This window comes from Cebus imitator, unplaced genomic scaffold (assembly GCF_001604975.1).
Source record: "Cebus imitator isolate Cc_AM_T3 unplaced genomic scaffold, Cebus_imitator-1.0 Scaffold28, whole genome shotgun sequence".
In the NCBI taxonomy this organism is placed as follows: domain Eukaryota; kingdom Metazoa; phylum Chordata; class Mammalia; order Primates; family Cebidae; genus Cebus; species Cebus imitator.
The window spans coordinates 9,037,398-9,056,178 of record NW_016107343.1 but is presented as its reverse complement, the minus strand read 5'-3'; the positions used below and the strand labels follow the sequence as shown (position 1 = coordinate 9,056,178).

Genomic DNA, 18,781 nt, shown 5'->3' with positions numbered 1-18,781 from the left:
AAAAAAAAAAAGCCAGGTGTGGTGGCAGGTGCCTGTAGTCCCAGCTACTTGGGAGGCTGAGGCAGGAGGATTATTTGAGCCTGGGAGGTTAATGCTGTAATGAGCTGTGATCAAACCCCTGTACTCCAGTCTGGTTGGCAGAGTGAGATCCTGTCTCTAAATAAGTAAATAAAATAAGTAAAATTAATTTTATCTCAGACTAATAAAGGAGCAAACACAGATCATCAATATCAGGAGTTTAACAGGAAATATAACTACAGATCCTATAGGTATTAAAAGGCCAGGCTGGGCACGGTGGCTCACACCTGTAATCCTAGCACTTTGGGAGGCCCAGGTGGGTGAATCACCTGAGGTCAGGAGTTCAAGACCAGCCTGGCCATCATGGTGAAACCCCATCTTTAATAATAAATAAATAAATAAATAAATAAATAAATAAATGGCCTTGCAGAGGACCCGACACCAACGTTTTGTGCACTGGCTGGAGCGGCACCATAAATAAAGCATTTGTGGCAAGATGTTTAAGAAGTCTCACGTATGCACGCAGAGGAGCAGCCCTTCCCTTGCCCTGACTGCTCCAAGCCCTTCAACTCGCCTGCCAACCTGGCCCACCACCGGCTCACACACACAGAAGAGCGGCCCTGCCGGCTTGGGGATTGTGGCAAGGCTTTCTCGCAAAGCTCCACGTGAGGCAGCACCGCTTGGTGCATGCCCAGCACCTCTCCTACCGCTGCCAGGAACGTGGGGTGCGTTTTCACCGCCCTTACCACCTGCTGATGCACCGCTACCATCACGCGGGTGAATACCCCTGTAAGTGTCGCGAGTGCCCCCGCTCCTTCTTACTGCGCCGGCTGCTGGAGGTGCACCAGTTCGTGGTCCATGCCGGGCGCCAGCCCCACCGCTGCCCATCCTTGGGGGTTGCCTTCCCCTCCTCACTGCGGCTCCAGGAGCACCGCTGAGCAGCTGCTGCTGCCCAGGCCCCACGGCGCTTTGAGTGTGACACCTGTGGCAAGAAAGTGGGCCCAGCTGCTCGGCTGCAGGCACACGAGGCGGCCCATGCGGCTGCCGGGCCTGGAGAGGTCCCGGCTAAGGAGCCCCCTGCCCCTTGAGCCCCACGGGCCACTCGTGCCCGTTGCTTCTCCAGCAACCCTTGGAGTTACTGCTACGGCATCCCCTGCGGCCCCTGCCCGCCGCCGGGGTCTAGAGTGCAGCGAGTGCAAGAAGCTGTTCAGCACAGAGACGTCACTGCAGGTGCACAGGCGCATCCACACAGGTGAGCGGCCGTAGCCCTGTCCAGACTGTGGCAAAGCGTTCCCACCACCGCTCCGGCACACAGGTGAGCGGTCCTTTGCCCGTGAAGTGTGAGGCAAGGCCTTTGCCATCTCCATGCGCCTGGCAGAACATTGCTGCATGCACATGGGTGAGCCACCCTACTCCTGCCCTGACCTTGGCAAGAGCTACTGCTCCTTCTCCCACCTCTGGAAGTACCGCAAGACCCATCAGCAGCAGCATCAGGCAGCTGTGCGGCAGCAGCTGGCAGGGGCGGAGGCTGCTGTTGGCCTGGCCGTGATGGAGACTGCCGTGGAGGCGCTGCCCCTGGTGGAGGCGCTGCCCCTGGTGGAAGCCACTGAGGCCTACCCTCTGGCCGAGGCTGGCGGGGTCCAGATCAGTGGCTGACTCTGCCGGACTTCCTCTTCAGCACCTCCATGCCCTTTTGCCCTGTTGCTGAAGGCCCTCCAGCATCCCCTTAGGCCTCTGTACATACTGTATCCCTTCTTCTTCCCATCCCCACCACCATGTAAGTTCTTAATTGGATTTATTCTCTCCTGAGGGGGTGCTCTGGGGTCCCTGACACACATAAAGGTGCCCCCCACCTTCCACCTCTTAGCACTGGTCACCCCAAAAATGAAACTATCAATGAAGACTGAGTTGCCAGCAGAAAAAAAAAGGGGGGGGGGAATGTTACAGCTTTATGGCAACAAATGTTATGACTTAAATGAAGTAAACAAATTTCTTGAAAAACAGTGTATCAAAATTAACAGAGGAAGAGACGAAAACATGATGTCTTTATCTTCTAAGAATTTGAACTCATCAAAAACCTTCCCACAAAAGAAATTCCAGGCTTGCTTTTGGATTGGCAAAGACTCCTTAGGTGGAACAAAAAATCCAATAGCTATGAAAGATAAAAATTGATAAACTGGTATGAATAAAATTTAAACATTTTTTCCTTATCAAAAAGATAGTAAGGAAACGAAAAGACCAGCTAAATTGGAGTATATACATCTCGGTAACACATACACATAACAAAGAATTTGTGTCAATATATAAAGAATCTTATAAATCAGTAACACAAAAACAACCTAGTTTTTAAAATGGCCAAAGACTTGAACAAATACTTTACAAAAGATACAAAAGTTTTAAAAAGAAAAAAAAAAGCAGGAGAAAAAGTGCTTAACATCATTAGTCACAGAAAAATGCAAATTAAGCCATAGTGGGACACTACTTCACACCCACTAGAATGGTTACAAACAAGGCTGACAGTACCGTTAGTGAACATGTGGGAAAAATGGAATTCTCATCATTGGTAACAGGAAGGTAAAATGGTACAACTAATTTGGAAAATAGTTTCATAGTGTTTCATAAAATTAAACACATACATATATATCTCTTCTCTATGACCCAGCAAATCCAACAGATATTTACCAAGGAGAAATAATAACATATAACCACACAAAGACTTGCACACAAATGTTTGTAGCAACTTTATTCATAATAATCCCACACTGGAAATAACACAAATATCCATCAGTAAATATATAAACAGATTGTGGTATACTACAATGAACTACTATTCAGCAATAAAAACAAAACAACTACAGACATAGGCAACAGCCTGTATCTCTAAAAACGTTAAGCTAAAGAAACTAAACACAAGAGTACATACTGTCTAATTTACATGAAATTCTGAAACAGGGAAGAAAATAACCTTTCCTGTAACAGAAGGTGGATCAGTGGTGACCTAGGGCTGGGGAGAATAACTGCAAAGGGAAAGGAAATTTATTCTGGCAAGAAAATGTTATTTATCTTGATTGGGGGTGGTGGTTACCTGGGTGTACGCATTCATCAAAGCTCATTGAATTCTACATTAAAAATGGCTACACTTAATTGTATGTAAATTATATTCATTAGGTTGATCAGAAAGAAAAAAGTCCCAATGAAGGGACAGGACAGACAAAAGTCACCACACCAGTGTCTGTTTTAATATTTGAATGTGCAGTAAATTTCTAGGTTTCTATTTGTTTGATAGTACATGTCAGGGGGCCAAGTTTCCATCTAAATAAAATGGCTTAATGAGTTAAAGTATAATAGAGGAAGATACATATATATATATTTATTTATTTTTAGAGATAGGGTCTTGTTCTGTCACACAGCATGGAGTGCAGTGGTGCAATTATAGCTCATTGAAGCCTAAAAGAGGAAGCGGTAATAAAACTATTCAAGAAATGAATAAAAGCCTATGGTATAAACGCTTTTAAATTGAGTGATTAATTTTTGATATGCTATTTTGTGTTTATGTTAGAATCGTGAGTTGTCAAGTGTTTAGAAAAATCTGTCAAGTACACAAGTCTGCCTTTTTGGTAGTTGGATCAAAATATTAAGTCTTTTATCAAATGTTTAAGAAAATGTGATTCAGAAAATATGTAAGGGTATTAAATGTTCAGGATAATTGGAACTTACAAATTGTTAAAGAAATTGGAATATAATTTCTCATTTTTAACAAATTTACAGTACTTACAAGATCTCCAAGTTAAGCTTAGAGATTTAAAAAAAGTTTTATTTTAAACGTATTTTAATAAAGCAAATATTAAAAGAAGTATTTATAAGTATTTTTCTTTCCATACCAAAAGCCGGCTTTGACAGTAAAGCTTGTTGACTCATGGTTCAAACACTTGCTGCCTTTCTTAAGAAATTTATTCTGCTTTTCAAGGAAGGTATGTTTTTTCTATTTCATCTACAAACCTTGTAGACTGGCCTTATGGTTTATAGCAATACAAAAACACACAAAGTGAAGTGTTTTTTTAAATGAAATTATGTAACAACAAATAATGTATGTATTTTACCGCTCTTACAAAGATAACTTACAGTAAATAATGTTAACAATGTCAGTTTTACTCATATGAGTTTTCTCTGTACCTCTATCTCTATTCCACCTCAATGTCTTGCACCCTCCTATTTTAAGGTGAAAATATCTAGGCTTTTGCCCCTGCAACTGATTTCTATTGAGGGCCTATCGAGGTATAATGATAATAATCATGGAATCTAGAAAGAAAAAGCATTAAGCACAATTTACGTGAAGAGTAGCTTCAGTTAACATTTAACTGGATGCTTCTAACTTATTTAATCTTACTAGATAGGCAGTGTTTCAATCATTTTACAGATGGAGAAACCATGATCATGCAATTTGCAAGTGGCAGAGCCCTATTTAACTCCAAAGCTCTTGTTCCTCTGAGGTGAAGTTATAGATGAAACTCCTAGTTTGCCCTTTCTTGATGTAACCAACTAATATCTTTGAGGATCTTTTTCCTTTTACCCAGAGTACTGCGTTAAGTGCCGAGTATACAGATTCATTCAACCCTCTAACCAGTTCTTATATTACTGGTTCATCTGTGGTCAAAATCTGGAATATGGTGGGTTTTGTTTCCAAAGGGTTATGACTTTGAGGGACAAAAAAAGAGTGTATCCTTGATGTAGGGACCATCTTTGATTTCTTGTTACTTCCCCTTTTGACCCCTCCAAGGCACTTAGCAGATGTTAGCTAATGAGTAAATGAGAAAAAAATTGTTTTAAATATATATTGAAGAGAATGACATTTCTGCCGTTTTATCAATAAATTCAACAAAGTATTTATTGAACCTTAACTACATCTTGGGCATTTTTTAAGGATAAGTGATTTAATACAACGATAATTCAGATACAATCTCTACTTCCAAGGAATCTGGCATCTAGAATAGACAAGGCACACATAAAAATAATAGGTGATAGTGGTAAGTGCTGAAATAAGACTGTCATTCAAGTGCTATGAATTTGAAGAAGTTGGGAAGATCAGGAATGGAAGTTTCTTCCCCCTTGTCTTATTCCATTTGTACTGCTTTAACAAAGTATCTTCAACTAGGTAATTTATAAATAATAGAAATTTATTTTCTTACAGCTCTGGAGGCTGAGAAGTCAAGGCTAAGCACCAGTGGGTTTGGTGTCTGCTGAGTCCCCAGTCTCTGCTTCCAAGTGGTGCCCTGTTGCTGGGTCCTCACACGTTAGAAGAGACAAAAGGGCTGAACAGCTGCCTCACACATCTTTTTAAATTAATCCCAGAGCCCTCATGACTTAATCACTCCCTCAAGGCCCCACCTCTAAAGGCTATTTCACTGGCGAATAAATTTCAACATATGAATTCTGGAGGAGATATTCAGACCGTTGCACCCCTCAAGTTAGTAAGTGTCTTTGAATATCTTTTTTTTTTCATGCTCTGTGTGGCAATCTCATGATTTCAAACTTCTCTTCTATTTGGGCTCATCCCAAATACCTTTGCTCTCAGTTGTCTCCCTGGTTTCCATCTTTTTCCCAGACCCCCTTTCTATATAAATCACCTGCCTGCACTGTAAACTCCATGTATCAAAAAACTGGACTTGTAATTCTCTTCCAAATCTGTCCCCAGCTTTTAGAAGATGGGAAGAAAACATGATACAGGGGAATGAGGAAATCCACACTCAGTAATGCAGAGACAGGAAGGAAGACAAAGGCTCAGTCTCTAGGTTTCTGAAAGGTCTTCTCGAACCATATCCACCCACTTCTCAATTTCTACCACAGAAGTAGAAAACATAACCTTGATTTTCACTTTCTGTCCTGTAACTATAAAAGGTTTCAAAGTCACCTGTAGAAGGTAATTTTGGTCCTCACTCCCATGAATATTCTCTGACTTCCTCTAATAGAAAATAGGAGAATGTGGTGGTAGTGTATATTAAAATGTTAGGACTATTTACATAACACTCCTTTAAAAGCCCAGAATTTGACATGGGTGAAAGGGCAGAGGCAAGTTTGATTATTCCTAACACCTATAAGGAAGCCTCTGTCTTCCTCATAGGAAGCTGTTCTTTCTTCTCTATTAGCTATACAGGAATAAGAATCTAGAAGAAACTTTAACATTCATATTGGAGTTATTGAATTAAAGACACTAAGACAATTAGTGTGTGGATAACTTGAAATACTTTATGGCTTATTTACCACTTCAACATCAAGAAGAGGGGAATAAATAACACAAATATGGCAAACTGGCTAGCTGCTCAAGAAAATGATGACCCCTTCTTTCCAGGCACACAGCTGGGCACATTTTCCAAAATCTCTCTAGGTTGGCCATATGACCGAGCTCTGTCCAAAGGAACATGGGCAGAAGAGATATGCACCACTTCCAGGCCTGACCCATAAACATTTTCCACACAGACTTTTCCTTCTTTCCCAATGTGCTCCTTCAACAAAGAGGTCTCTATGGACAGAGAGAAAGGCAGAGCCCCAAGAGAAAGGAGCCTGGCTCGCAGAATGACTAGGTGGAAAGCTGTCCACTGGCCACAAATATCCACATGGGACATTAATATGAGAGAGAAACAAACCTTGGAAGAGTTACTTAACTTCTTTGGGTCCCAGTCTCCTGGCAACGAGGACAAGCTCAATAAACATTAGCTACCCTTATATTAGGAAACAAAGTTTACTTTTCCTTAATTTCCTTTTCTTGGGCAAGGTGGAGCACTGGGAGCGGGCAGGATTAGTGAAAAGCACTAAACGACACTTGCCCATTACAAAATACTAATTGATACATCTAAATAAGACGACACTGTGATGATAACTCAAAGATTAAAGACATTTTCTTCTGGACCCCAGACACTACATTTTACGACTGGTTTCTTGCTAAAACACTCAAATCTAGTTAAAATGTGAAATATAAACTGAATGTGGTACTCGGATTTTTCTTCCCTTGACACTGAGTATCTGGGGACGTTCTGAAACACATTTAACAATCCACATCATTTCTGTGGCTTCGAATTGGCACAAAATCTGTACAAAGAATACTTTGTGCTGTTATAATATTAACTGATACAGTTTAATTACAATGATCAACTTTTATTGATTTTACATAAATAGCTTATAGAATGCCTTTACAAACTATGTTTTTGCAATATATTTATGTTACAACACACATTTCCTTATGAAAGTATTTGTTAAATCTTTTTTTCACAGGAAGTAGGAAAAAGTGAGGGGAGAAGAGGAGGAATACGATTTTAAAACTAATCATCAGCAATGGGCCTAAGTATTTGGCAATTATTTCCTTTTACAAAAAAAAAATCACAGGTTTGTAACTTTGAAATATCAAAAGTGCAGTGCGTCAATTTAAACAATCAGTAGTGCCTAATATATTATTTGGGCATCAAATTTCTCTTTCTAAATACATCCAGATTCACATATTTTTACTCTTATTAAATAATGGTTTTAAATAATAACCATCACAATGTTTAGTTACATAATCCCAGATCTGGATTCAATCATAGTGGTATCGGTATTATTAAATTCCAATTTATTTATTCATCAGTAAACTGTAATAGGGGACAGTGTGCCCAGAAAATGAGCCTCCTATGTATAGGAAGACGATAGTCTTATTATACCTGCCATCAATTAGCTCATTTACATAGCCTCTAATGTATCAGAATTTTTTTTTCCACACTAATGTTTTGACTTGAATAAAGTACTACAAGTCATCGTTCTCATACCAACATTGAAGAATTAACCTGTCCTGAAACAAGAAACAGTCTTTATATTAGTATTTCTTGAATGGTGCTTAGTCTCGGCATTATTAAGCACAATGATTCTTAACAAAAATGAGTGGATTAAGGCAAATGGATATAGCCTAGTCCCCCCAATAATTTATTCTCTATCTTATTTAAAATTGTTGCTGAGACTATACAAACTACAGATCTGCTGCTAGAAAGACATAAGTTGTCCCCTGGACAACATGTGGCATTTTAAGCCTGAGATTAAAATCCTGGTGGTCACAGCATCTTCTCCTGACCTACGCTTATGATCATTCCTCAGCAGTGCCCACAATGCTGATTTCCAAATGATACCATTGACTTACTATGTATCCTGGATGTATGTAGATTACTTTTTCCTTATTAAAACAAAAAGAAATATTATATTCCCTTCTTCGTCCTTACTTAAGAATAATCGGGCAATAATCTACTCAGTCTTCGTAAACTCTCCATTGAATAATTTTTCACTCTTATAACCATTTCCTGCATGGCTGCTGCACTTTCCTTCTGTCATGTTCTTCACATAACTGAGTGGTCCCTTCCCCTCAAAGGAGGAAGGATTTTTGAATGAGCCTCCAATCCTATCCCACAAAGTAAAATACTGTCCATAATTATAGTCAAAGAACATATGGTGGTCTGTATGATGAGCTGAGCCATTAATAAACGGCTGTAAGATTTGGGGGACACGAAAATCACCATCATGAATGGAAATTGACCAGATATTAACCAAGATGTACAGACTTAAATAAGCCACCTTGTGTAATGGAAAGATAAAAGGGTATACATGGTAAGGTAGACTCTGAAGAAAGCCATCGACAGGGTGAAAAGCGTGACTTGCAAATGGGGTAGGAATCTTCCAAACATGATGAGGTTTATGGAGGCGCTACAGAAGAAAAGGACACAATTAGCACCACAAACTTTACAACATTCAACCTAGCTTCTCATACTCATGTTGTGGAAACAACCTAACTAAAAAGTCCTGTAGAAATCAGCAGAATTATTTTATAAAATGCCCTTCTTCTTTGCCCTAAAACAGTACAATTTTGTTCGGATTTATGGGTACAAGTGCAGCGGTGTTCCATGGATATACTGCATAGTGGTGAAGTCTGGGCTTTTAGTGTACCCAGCACCTGAACACTTAAACAATACACACTGTACCCAATAGGGAGTGTCTCATCCCTCATTCCTCTCCCATCCTCCCATCTTCTGGAGTCTCTAATGTCTATTATTCCACTCTGTGAGTCCATGTGTACCTATTGCCAGAACAGAAGAGTTTTAAGACAGCCCCTTAGATCCATAAAGAAGAATATGAACAAACTGCACCCTGTAAGTGTTATAATTATGGCTAGACATTTAATATGGTTAGAGAAAAATTCTTGGAAACAGAGAACAGAATTTATAAACATACATTGCTGAAATGTGTAACTTTTTTTCTCTTTTTCCCACAAGTGACTTTACCTTATATACCAGTCTATGATGAAGGCCTCTGTGAATCCAGTAGATGAACATGTCAGTGAAAAACAGGAAAGATATTATACTAACAACGAGTTCAAGCAATCCTAGATAAGAAAATGGGAAACAGAAGAATCAAAACTCAGCTCCTAGGATTAGAGTTCACTTTTCACATGTCCATCTAAGTGCAAAATGGGATCCTAGCCTCAAACACTATCAGCGATCTGTTTTGGCTAATTCAATATATTATAAACTAAGCTCTCCTGACTTCCTAGAATCCAGTCATTTCCTCATTTCCCTCTCATAAGTACTTGAAATTTTCTACCTAAAGTACTTCTTAATTAAACTATAAAGATATATGAGACAGGATATTCCTAAGACATCTTTATATCTAAATCTCTGAGAATAATCACTTCCTTCATATTAATCTTCCTAAAACCTATCTTTACACATTATCTCCCTGCTTAAAATGTACTTTCCACGAAATACTTTAAATTTAGCATTTATTCCATACTCAAACCCTTGCGGATCTTTCCAGCCTCATCATTCCTGTATTTCTGCTCTAACCGGACAGGTTTACTCAATGTCCTCTCAACGTCTTGGAAGTCTTACCTCTGTATCTTTCCTCACAGGGGTCCAAGAACCTAATATACCCCCCTCCCTTTATTTTTACTCATAATCATATCCATTTTTCAAAGCTCAGCCAATTCATTACCCTAGTATATAATTTTTTGTTCCCTCTTCTAAATAAGTAACTTATGACTTAATGAGCAGGCATGCTGGTGCCAGCAAGCCTGAGTTCAAGTCTCGGATCTGCTACCTATTTGTTACTGAAACTTCAAACCTCATTAACTCATCTATAAAAGGAGCATAGTGATAGTATCTATCTCATAGCATTGTAAGAAAAAAAAATGGATTGGTATTTGTGAAGAGCTGAGAACTGTCACCGACACATATCAGCCTTCAATAAATACTGTGATTCTTGCTTTATACATACTAGATCCTAGAAATGTATGTTGAAAAACTTTCAAAATTTCATAAAAGTTTAGTCACTGCAGGACAGTTTATAATACAAAAAAGAGTAATGATCTGAAGGTCTAACAATTAGGTATCATTTCCATAACTTATGAATATCCATACAATACTATGACTAATATATTACATAATCTCAATATTTATTGACATGAAAATACAACCATATAAGTTGCTAAGCGAAAAAAAAAATTAGAGTCCAAATCACTATGCACCTCAGGACTTCATCTGTGAAATGTAAGCAATGAAGTATATAGGCACAGAAAAGCAGGTGGACATATGCCAAAAGAGTTACAGTTTCTAAGACGCAGAATAATGGATTTTAAACATCTGTATTTTCTAACTTTCAGCAATTATCATAGACTACTCGAGTTATTTTTTAAGAAGTTGAATAACTAATAGAAAACAAATGCAAGCACCCATCTCTAAACACTCCAATCTTCCACCAGACCCAATCTCATCTACAACAGACTTTAAAATTAATAGAAAAAAGTAAAGAAATGCACACGTGGCAAGACATGAACACATGAAAATAGAACATTAAAAACAACAGAATAGTTTGTAATTATTTTAAAAGATGAAAAAAAAAGAGGCAGATTTATTTTTTTAAGGAAACTAACCTGTGCTTAGACTACTCTCTTCCTGATACTCATATTATCTACTTACCATATGGAAACTCTCCTAGGTCATCATGTAATTTGCTGTAACCTCTTATCTCCAGCAGGAACAGTAAAACGGTAGGTATACTTATCCATGGCAATGCCTGGACAGTAAACTTAATCTCTCGACGGACTTGATTCTGAAAGTGAAATTTCCAATATTTAAAAATCACAAAATCTATGTTAAACAAAACTAGCATAGAACTGTTCTGGACTGGATTTTTAAAATCTCTTTTACATGAAGGGGCTTACCTCCAAACTATTTCTCTTAAAATTTTAAATACATGAAAATTGGTATGTAAGAAAATCATTCCTTTTGTACTGAGCAAATGCAATACGTTTTTAAAATTATGAAACCTTTTTTTCCTTCCCATAAAATCTGTATTCTAAACTCCATTTCTTTCCTAATTAACTTCCATCCCCAATCCTCTCTGTTTTTTCTTTTTACTGTTCAGTTCCTGGAGTCACTGACAAGTACAAATAACTGAAATTTAAAAATGATTATAAACAACTTTAAAACTATTGAATTTGAATCCCCTATCTAGCCAAAAAACAAAACATGGTAAAAAATATTTCAGTTTGTGAAAGTCATGTATTAAAATAATTATTTAAATGTATGCATTTATTTATTCATTAATATCAGTATAGAAATGCTCCAATATGCATCTAGCAAGATAAGATACTACACTTATAGTTTTATTAAAACGTTAGATTTGTTTAAATTAATGGAAGGAGAGATGGGATTAATCCTCATGATAATGTCTAACCCATTTGTGGCTAGTTTCCAAAATTTTATTTAATGGTTACAATAATCTGCGTAATCTAAAAATCTCAGAAATATATCATATTGTTATTTTTACTGTAATAATAGTTAGAAGATTGGTTAAAAATTTTGTACCTTTAAAAATTGTGGATGTTTCATTAATGCATGATCAAAGACAAAATAATAGCTCAATGTTGCACAGAAGAAATAAAGGATGTAAGCACCAACGTTTGCTATAATCAGAAGACTAATAGCTTGTCGGAGGATGTCATCTTCTGGCCATGTAGCTGGATATATGTACGGTGTAAAAAAATAATAATCTGCAACACTGAGTACAAGGTCCATCGCTTAGCCCCTAAAAGATAAGCATGTGTGACAATTACTTACAATGTCTACATTTTTCCAAGCAAACACTTTTCAGAAATCCTGTTTCTGAAGTTCCTGATTTAAAAACAATCACATGTAGTATATCTGCTGCTATCAGAATCCCCTAAATGCCATCTTTAGAGTCAGAAGGGATCTTCGATATCATCTCTAGTCTCATCTCTTCACATTATGTATGGGGATACTAAAGTTCAGTTGGAGAAACTGAGGCCAAGGAAAGGTCACCAAGCTGCTAAGTGGCACAAGCCCAGATCGAATTCCATTTCAGTATCCTTCCCTACTGCGTCCTATGGCAGCATGACAAGTAGTAAAGGTGGGAGTGCCAGGGACTAAGTACTCAAACAGTCTCCTCTTTCAGCTACAAGTTTCAGCGGCATCTCTCTCCTTCAAGTACTCATACTTCAGAGATTTTTGCTTCAGTGCTGACACCTAAGATAAATTCCCTAAAAGATATCCATGCTGCCACCACAACCATAGAATTGGGACTATCTGTTCTTCTGACACTCCAATAGATAGAACAAAGGAAGATGTATTATTGGTGTTAAGAACTAGAATACATTTACTTCTCTCCCTCTAATAATATTCCTGATCAGAAGTTGGTAAATTGCAGCCCATGGGCCAAACTCAGAGGCCGTTTTGTAAAAATCTTTATAGAGCACAGCTATACCCAGATGTTTATATATTGCCCATGGCTGCTTTTCTACTACAAAGGCGGGCTTGTATCACTGGAACAGAGACAGTATGGCCTGCAGAACCAAAGGCATTTACCCAGTCATTGACAGATAGTTTGCCAACACCTGTTTCAGATGCTTAAACTCTAAAAAACTTTAAACAATTCAGAAAATATTTAAGTCCACTCTATACTCTTGGTCCTGTTACAATACAATTTGGTGATATTATGGTCAGCTTTTGTGATCTGACTATGGAATCTATCATTTATGATCTGCTCATTACTCATCGCATTGTTCGCACAAGAAAATGTGCTCAGAATTGAAAACATCTCTCACTAAGAACTGAAACTTCGGAACAAGAAGCCAATCAGCAAATTGCCTACCCACAATAGATTTCAAGTGTTCAAATGGCCAGTATGTAGATAAATCTCCTACATACTGGGCCGAGTTAATAAAGATCAATTGATGAAATAAAACAGCCCATAGGTAAGGAAAATTCTGAAAATACTTCCTTACTTCTTTGTAGCCTATTTCCTCCACTCCACTAGATTCCCTATGAGATTTCTCCACTAAATCCCCACAGGGATTTAAGAACGTTTCTTAAAAAATAATACACGCATACTTCAAAATGAGAAACCAATAGGAAAAGATATACAGTGAAGTCTTGCTTCCATCCATGTCATGGTAAACCACATCATCATTTTACTTCCACTTCTCTGGGTGACCATATCTATCCATTTCCTGAGAATCCTTACAGTGTTTGTTAATGTGAGATGGAAGAACTACAATTTTTTCTCTCCTTCCTTACAAAATGTGGCACATTAAATATACTGTGAAGTTCCTGTTTTTAAACTGAATATATATCTTGGAGATCTTTCCATCTCTACATAAAGATCATGCTCCCCCTTTTCTTTATTTTTAATGAAACAGGTTTATTGAGATACAATTCACACACCATAAAATTTGCTATTTTAAAGTATATGATTCACTAGTTTTTTAGCGTATTCTCAGAGCTATGCAATCATTACCACTATCAAGTTTCAGAACATTTTCAGCACCCCGAAAAGAAACCCCAACACTACACTGTTGAGCTTCTTGGATGTGTAAAGTTTTTCATCAAATATGGTAATTCTGGGGCCACTCTTTCTTAAACTTTCTATGCATTTCTCTCTTCTCCTTTTGGGACTCTCATTATGTTTATGTTGAAATGTGTGATGGTGTTCCCCCAAGTCTCTGTTCGTATTTCTTCATTTTCTTTCTCTTCCCAGCTGTATAATCTCAATTGACCTATCCTCAGCCTCTGTGTTCTGTTGGCTCAACTCTGCTGTTAAGCAAGACAGTTTGTTTCAATCACTGTATTTTTCAAATCCTGTGTTTTCGTTTGGTTCTTTTTAAAATAAGTTTTAGCATTTTATTGATATTCTCTACTTGGGGAGAAATTGTTCTAATATGTTCTTTTTATTATTTAAGCATGGTGTTTCTTATTATTTGTTATTTAAACATGGTATTCCTTACTATTTGTTACTTAAACATGATGTTCCTTAGTTCTTTTATAACATATTTGTAGCAGCTGATCTTGAGTGTTTGCCTGTAAGTCCAACATATGGGCTTTCTGAGATAGTTTGTACTGACTGTCTTTTTGTGTGTATAAGCCATACTTTTCTGTTTGTGTGTTTTGTAACATTTTGTGGAAAATGGAACACTTTAAGTAATATGATGGGGTAACTCTGGAAATCAGATTGTATGCACCACCGCCCACCCTGCCCCAGGGCTTTAAGTTGCTGTTGTTGCTGTGCCTTAAGTGACTCTCTGGACTAATTATATACCTGTTTTCTTTGTTGTGTCCAGCTACAAGTCTCTTACTAATAACTGGAGGGATTTTCTTAAATGCCTTGAACCAGTAAGTCCCCCAGCATTTGCCAAGATGCTGTGTTGGGCCATGCTTTCAATACTTCTGTCGCCAGTCTAAAACTCTGACTGGCCTGAACTTTCTGTTTGCATAAACCCTCAAGGTCAGCCAAACAAGAGAAATTAGGGCCTTCTCCCCTTTCTTGGGTATGTGCAACAAGCCTTCTCACAGGAATCATTCTAGATTCTCAGGAAAACAGCAGAGCTTTTCAAAGCCCCCTATGGATATTTCATTTCTGTGCCCCCTTTTAAGTATTTTTGTCCAGGCTTTTGTTAATGCCAGCTGATAACAGCGCCGCTAAGACCTGTTATATTAAATAATCATTCTTCTTGACAAATACCCTGGGGCAGGACAACATTGAGCAAGCTCTAAGACAGGTCATATAAACACAAGCCTTGAGAACTGCCAGAGAGGTCAAGTGGTGATGATTCTCTGGGTTGTGGCCTTTGGTGGGGCTGCAAACCTGTTCTGTACCTTCCATGGTTGCTAGGTTGCTGTTTTTCATAGTGACTGTGTTGTAAGGCTTAGTTTTCAAGGCTACCATGGAGCTAGGGAAAGGGGGATGGAAAAAGATGAAAAGTGCTACAAAGCTAATTGTTCTTACTAAGATTCAACCATTTTTCTCAAATAAAGGCTGTTAAGATTATTGTAAAGCTTTAACTTGTGAAGTTTTAATTTCTAGAGTTCTAAAAAAGTTGATTCTGACAACCTCTGTCAGTGTTTTGTTGCTTTTTATAAAGAAGAGATTTTCAGAGATTCTTACTCTGCTATTCTGGAAGTCACCATCTCCTCCTTTTTTATAGTACAGGTCTACTGCCATTCTTAATTAAAACATTTGGCATCAAATGTATTTTGGAATTCAAAATTTCTATGAATACATTTTGCAAAGGTCAAAACTTCACCCTGTCCTTAAACACATCAAATATGTGTGTGTGTGTGTGTGTGTGTGTGTGTGTGTGTGTGTGTGTGTGTATTTTAAATTATTTATTTATTTAGAGACAAGGTCTTGCTCTGTCAATCAGGCTGGAGTGCAGTGGTATGATCTCAGCTCACTGCGACCTCTGCCTCCCAGGCTCAAGTGATCCTTCCAACTCAGCCTCCTGAGTAGCTGGTACTACAGGTGTGCACCACCATGCCAAGCCCATTTTTTTTTGGGGGGGTGGGGTGGGATAGAGTCTCACTCTGCCACCCAGGCTGAAGTGTAGTGGTGTGATCTTGGCTCACTGCAACCTCTGCCTTCTGGGTTCAGGTGATTTTCCTGCCTCTGTCTCCCGGGTAGCTGGGACTACAGGTGCCCACCAGCCACCAGCATTTCTTCAACATCAGCTTCTCCGGACATATTTATGGCTTTGGCCATTAAATGTATGGTATAATTAAGGAGATTAGGTATCATCATCTCAGTGACAGAAAAACCTTCAAAGTTTCTACAGGTTCATTTTCAAACCCCATTGTCAGCTAAAATGTTAAACATTTATTATTGCTGATTTATCAACATCATTTCAAGTATTAAGTAATTTTGAAAACAGGATCTTTAAAACTGAAGTCTTAAAAGAAGTTTTGATTCCTAGGCCTCCCTTAACTGTGCAAGCAATACACTTGATTTTTCCCAGAGTGTAACACTCCTTGGAGAAAAAGGTTGTATTCTGGCCAGGCATGGTAGCTCAGACTGCAATACCAGCACTTGGGAGGCAGGTTTATTGCTTGAGCTGAGGAGTTGGAGAACAGCATGAGCAACACAGTAAAATCCCATTTCTACAAAATACACAAAAATTAGCCAGGCGTGGTAGCACAGCCCTGTGGTCCCAGCTACCCTCAGAAGGCTACGGTGGGAGAATTAACTGAGGAGTTCAAGGCTGCAGTGGGCCATGATCATGCCACTGCACTCCAGCTTGGGCAACAGAGCAAGACCCAAAGGAAATGACTGTATTCTGGTCATAGTGAGGGAAAAGTAAATGATAAAAAGTTTTTAACATAACATACAGCTGAGGAGAATGCATAAAAGAGCTGTCTAGAAATACTGAACTTTTCAATTGACTCTGGCCATACTTTTAGATATTTTTCACCACACTGCTTCCTAAATTTCAATTTCTTCCTTGTTAAGACTAACATACATCCTTCAGCAGCAGTTCATTATATATGCCAGCTTTTTTCATGATCAACAAAGAAATCAGCGGCATCTGTTTACTTCCTATCGTGAAATCCACTTAACCAAAACATTGTTTGAATCTTCATTTTCGGTCCTGTGCAATATCTTCCTATTTTTCATCAATTCTTAATCCTTACTACCACTATAAAACATCCACAATCTGTTCTTCTATTCTTTAAGTCACATATGGTGGTAGTTCCCATACTGCCATGTTCAACCCAAAGTAACAAAACAATAAACAACACCAGAAATACCTGGTAGGTGTGCCAAGACATGACGGGCGCCCCAGTCAGCTGGAGTCAGAATTTGTCATCAAATGAGTTTCAGAACTGAACTTAAAAGCAAAAACAAAACAACTTTTTGTTTTTTCAGGGCTTTCCAGACTTCCAAATTGTGGCCAGGGACTATGGACCTGTGTCCCTTTGTGTGAGTTCAGCTGAATTACTAATTCAGTGTTACATATGTGTTTACTTAACACGTATCTGGATATGTGGATAGGTTCCAATGTTTTGCTATTACAAATAATGCTACAATGACAAGCCCTGCATTAGGCAGATTTCTAAACCCAAAAGAGCTGAGCCAAAGAGTTATGTACTCATAACTTTTGTAGATACTCCTAAATTTCTCTCCATAGGGTTGTAACTACTTCGCAGTCCTCAAACGACGTAGGATAGTACTTTACCTACTTCTCTACAATCTTACTAACAGGGGATATCATCAAACGTCCACATATTCATCAGGAAAGAAGGGCTATCTCGGGGTATACTTAATTTGAATGTATCTTATTATAAGTAAAGTTGAGCATCGTTCCATATATTTAGAATAATTTATTATTTTCCTGCATTTATCTATTTTTATCTTTTGTCCATTTTCCCACTGGGTTTTTAGTATCTTTAAAAAAGTCAAATTCTAGAAGCTCCTAATACATTAGGGAGTTTGGTGGTCCTTCATTTATGATATGAATTATAAACATTTCCTCACTTTGTCAGGGAAATAAAAATTTAATTAGCACCGAATGCCAGATATCAACATATATCCCTCATCATATATACCACTGTTAATTCATTCAAATAAGAACTTATTAAGTGTTAAGCACTATACTAGGTAGTGAGCACACAAACATTAAAAAGACACAGTCTAAATCAGTCTTGAAGGTAAGGCAATTACAAAAACAATTATATAAATATGATATGTGCTGTAATACAGATATATATGCAAATTCTATAAAATCAGCAAAGACAACACAACTATCTCAGTTTATGGTAAGATGCTTCCTAGTGAATATGACATCAGATTTGGACTTGGAAGGATATCATCAGAAAGAAAAGGTTAGGGATAGCCATTCCAAAGAGAAATCACAACTGCAAAGCAAGGGAAGAGCATGGTGTATTCATGGCTCACTGGGAATGGTTGCTGGGCGTTAGGGTGATAGGGGTGGAGCAGAGGGAAAAACATGTTAGGGAATGGACTTGTAAAGGAGATTGCTGTTAGACTATGTATGGAGGGATCTGTTATCCTGCTGAGGAATTTGGACTTTCTTTCACACACTATGGGGAGACACTAAAGATTTCTAGGGAGAAAAAAAAAGATACAATTAGACTTATATTTCATAAAAACCACTGCGTTAGAAATCTGGGGTACTGGGCCAGGTGAGGTGGCTAATGCCTGTAATCCCAGTGCTTTGGAAGGCTGAGGTAGGAGGACCGCTTGAAGCCAGGAGTTCGAGACCAGCCTGGGCAACACAGCAAGACTCTGTCACTACAAAAAAAAAGAAAGAAAAGAAATACGAGTTATCAGTGAGAAGAAGGGAGACTAGTTTGGTTGTTCCTGTGGTAGACTAACCCAGAGAAAATGACAGCCTGACCTCAGGCACTGGCTGTTAGGCTAGCCAGCAGAGATTTCCCAAGTAAAAACA

The 18,781-nt window shown here is 38.4% G+C and overlaps 1 protein-coding gene and 1 pseudogene across 3 annotated transcripts in view; one reads left to right on the top strand and one right to left on the bottom strand.

Moving 5' to 3' along the window:
- Positions 1 to 335: 335 nt before the first annotated feature.
- Positions 336 to 1,894, top strand: LOC108300667 (annotated as a pseudogene).
- A 5,247-nt stretch (positions 1,895 to 7,141) lies between these two features.
- Positions 7,142 to 18,781, bottom strand: part of SC5D (sterol-C5-desaturase) — a 15,504-nt gene continuing 3,864 nt past the window's right edge. The window contains exons 2-6 of one of the 3 annotated variants that reach the window (XM_037736755.1): positions 17,121 to 17,200; positions 11,892 to 12,111; positions 11,001 to 11,133; positions 9,309 to 9,409; positions 7,142 to 8,733 (exon numbers count right to left, since the gene is read on the bottom strand). In XM_037736755.1, coding sequence (XP_037592683.1) covers positions 8,278 to 8,733; positions 9,309 to 9,409; positions 11,001 to 11,133; positions 11,892 to 12,101 — 900 coding nt within the window. In that variant the 5' untranslated portion in view covers positions 12,102 to 12,111; positions 17,121 to 17,200 and the 3' untranslated portion in view covers positions 7,142 to 8,277. The remainder of the gene's footprint in view (positions 8,734 to 9,308; positions 9,410 to 11,000; positions 11,134 to 11,891; positions 12,112 to 17,120; positions 17,201 to 18,781) is intronic. The other 2 variants (XM_037736756.1, XM_017523563.2) reach the window with 2 other exon arrangements.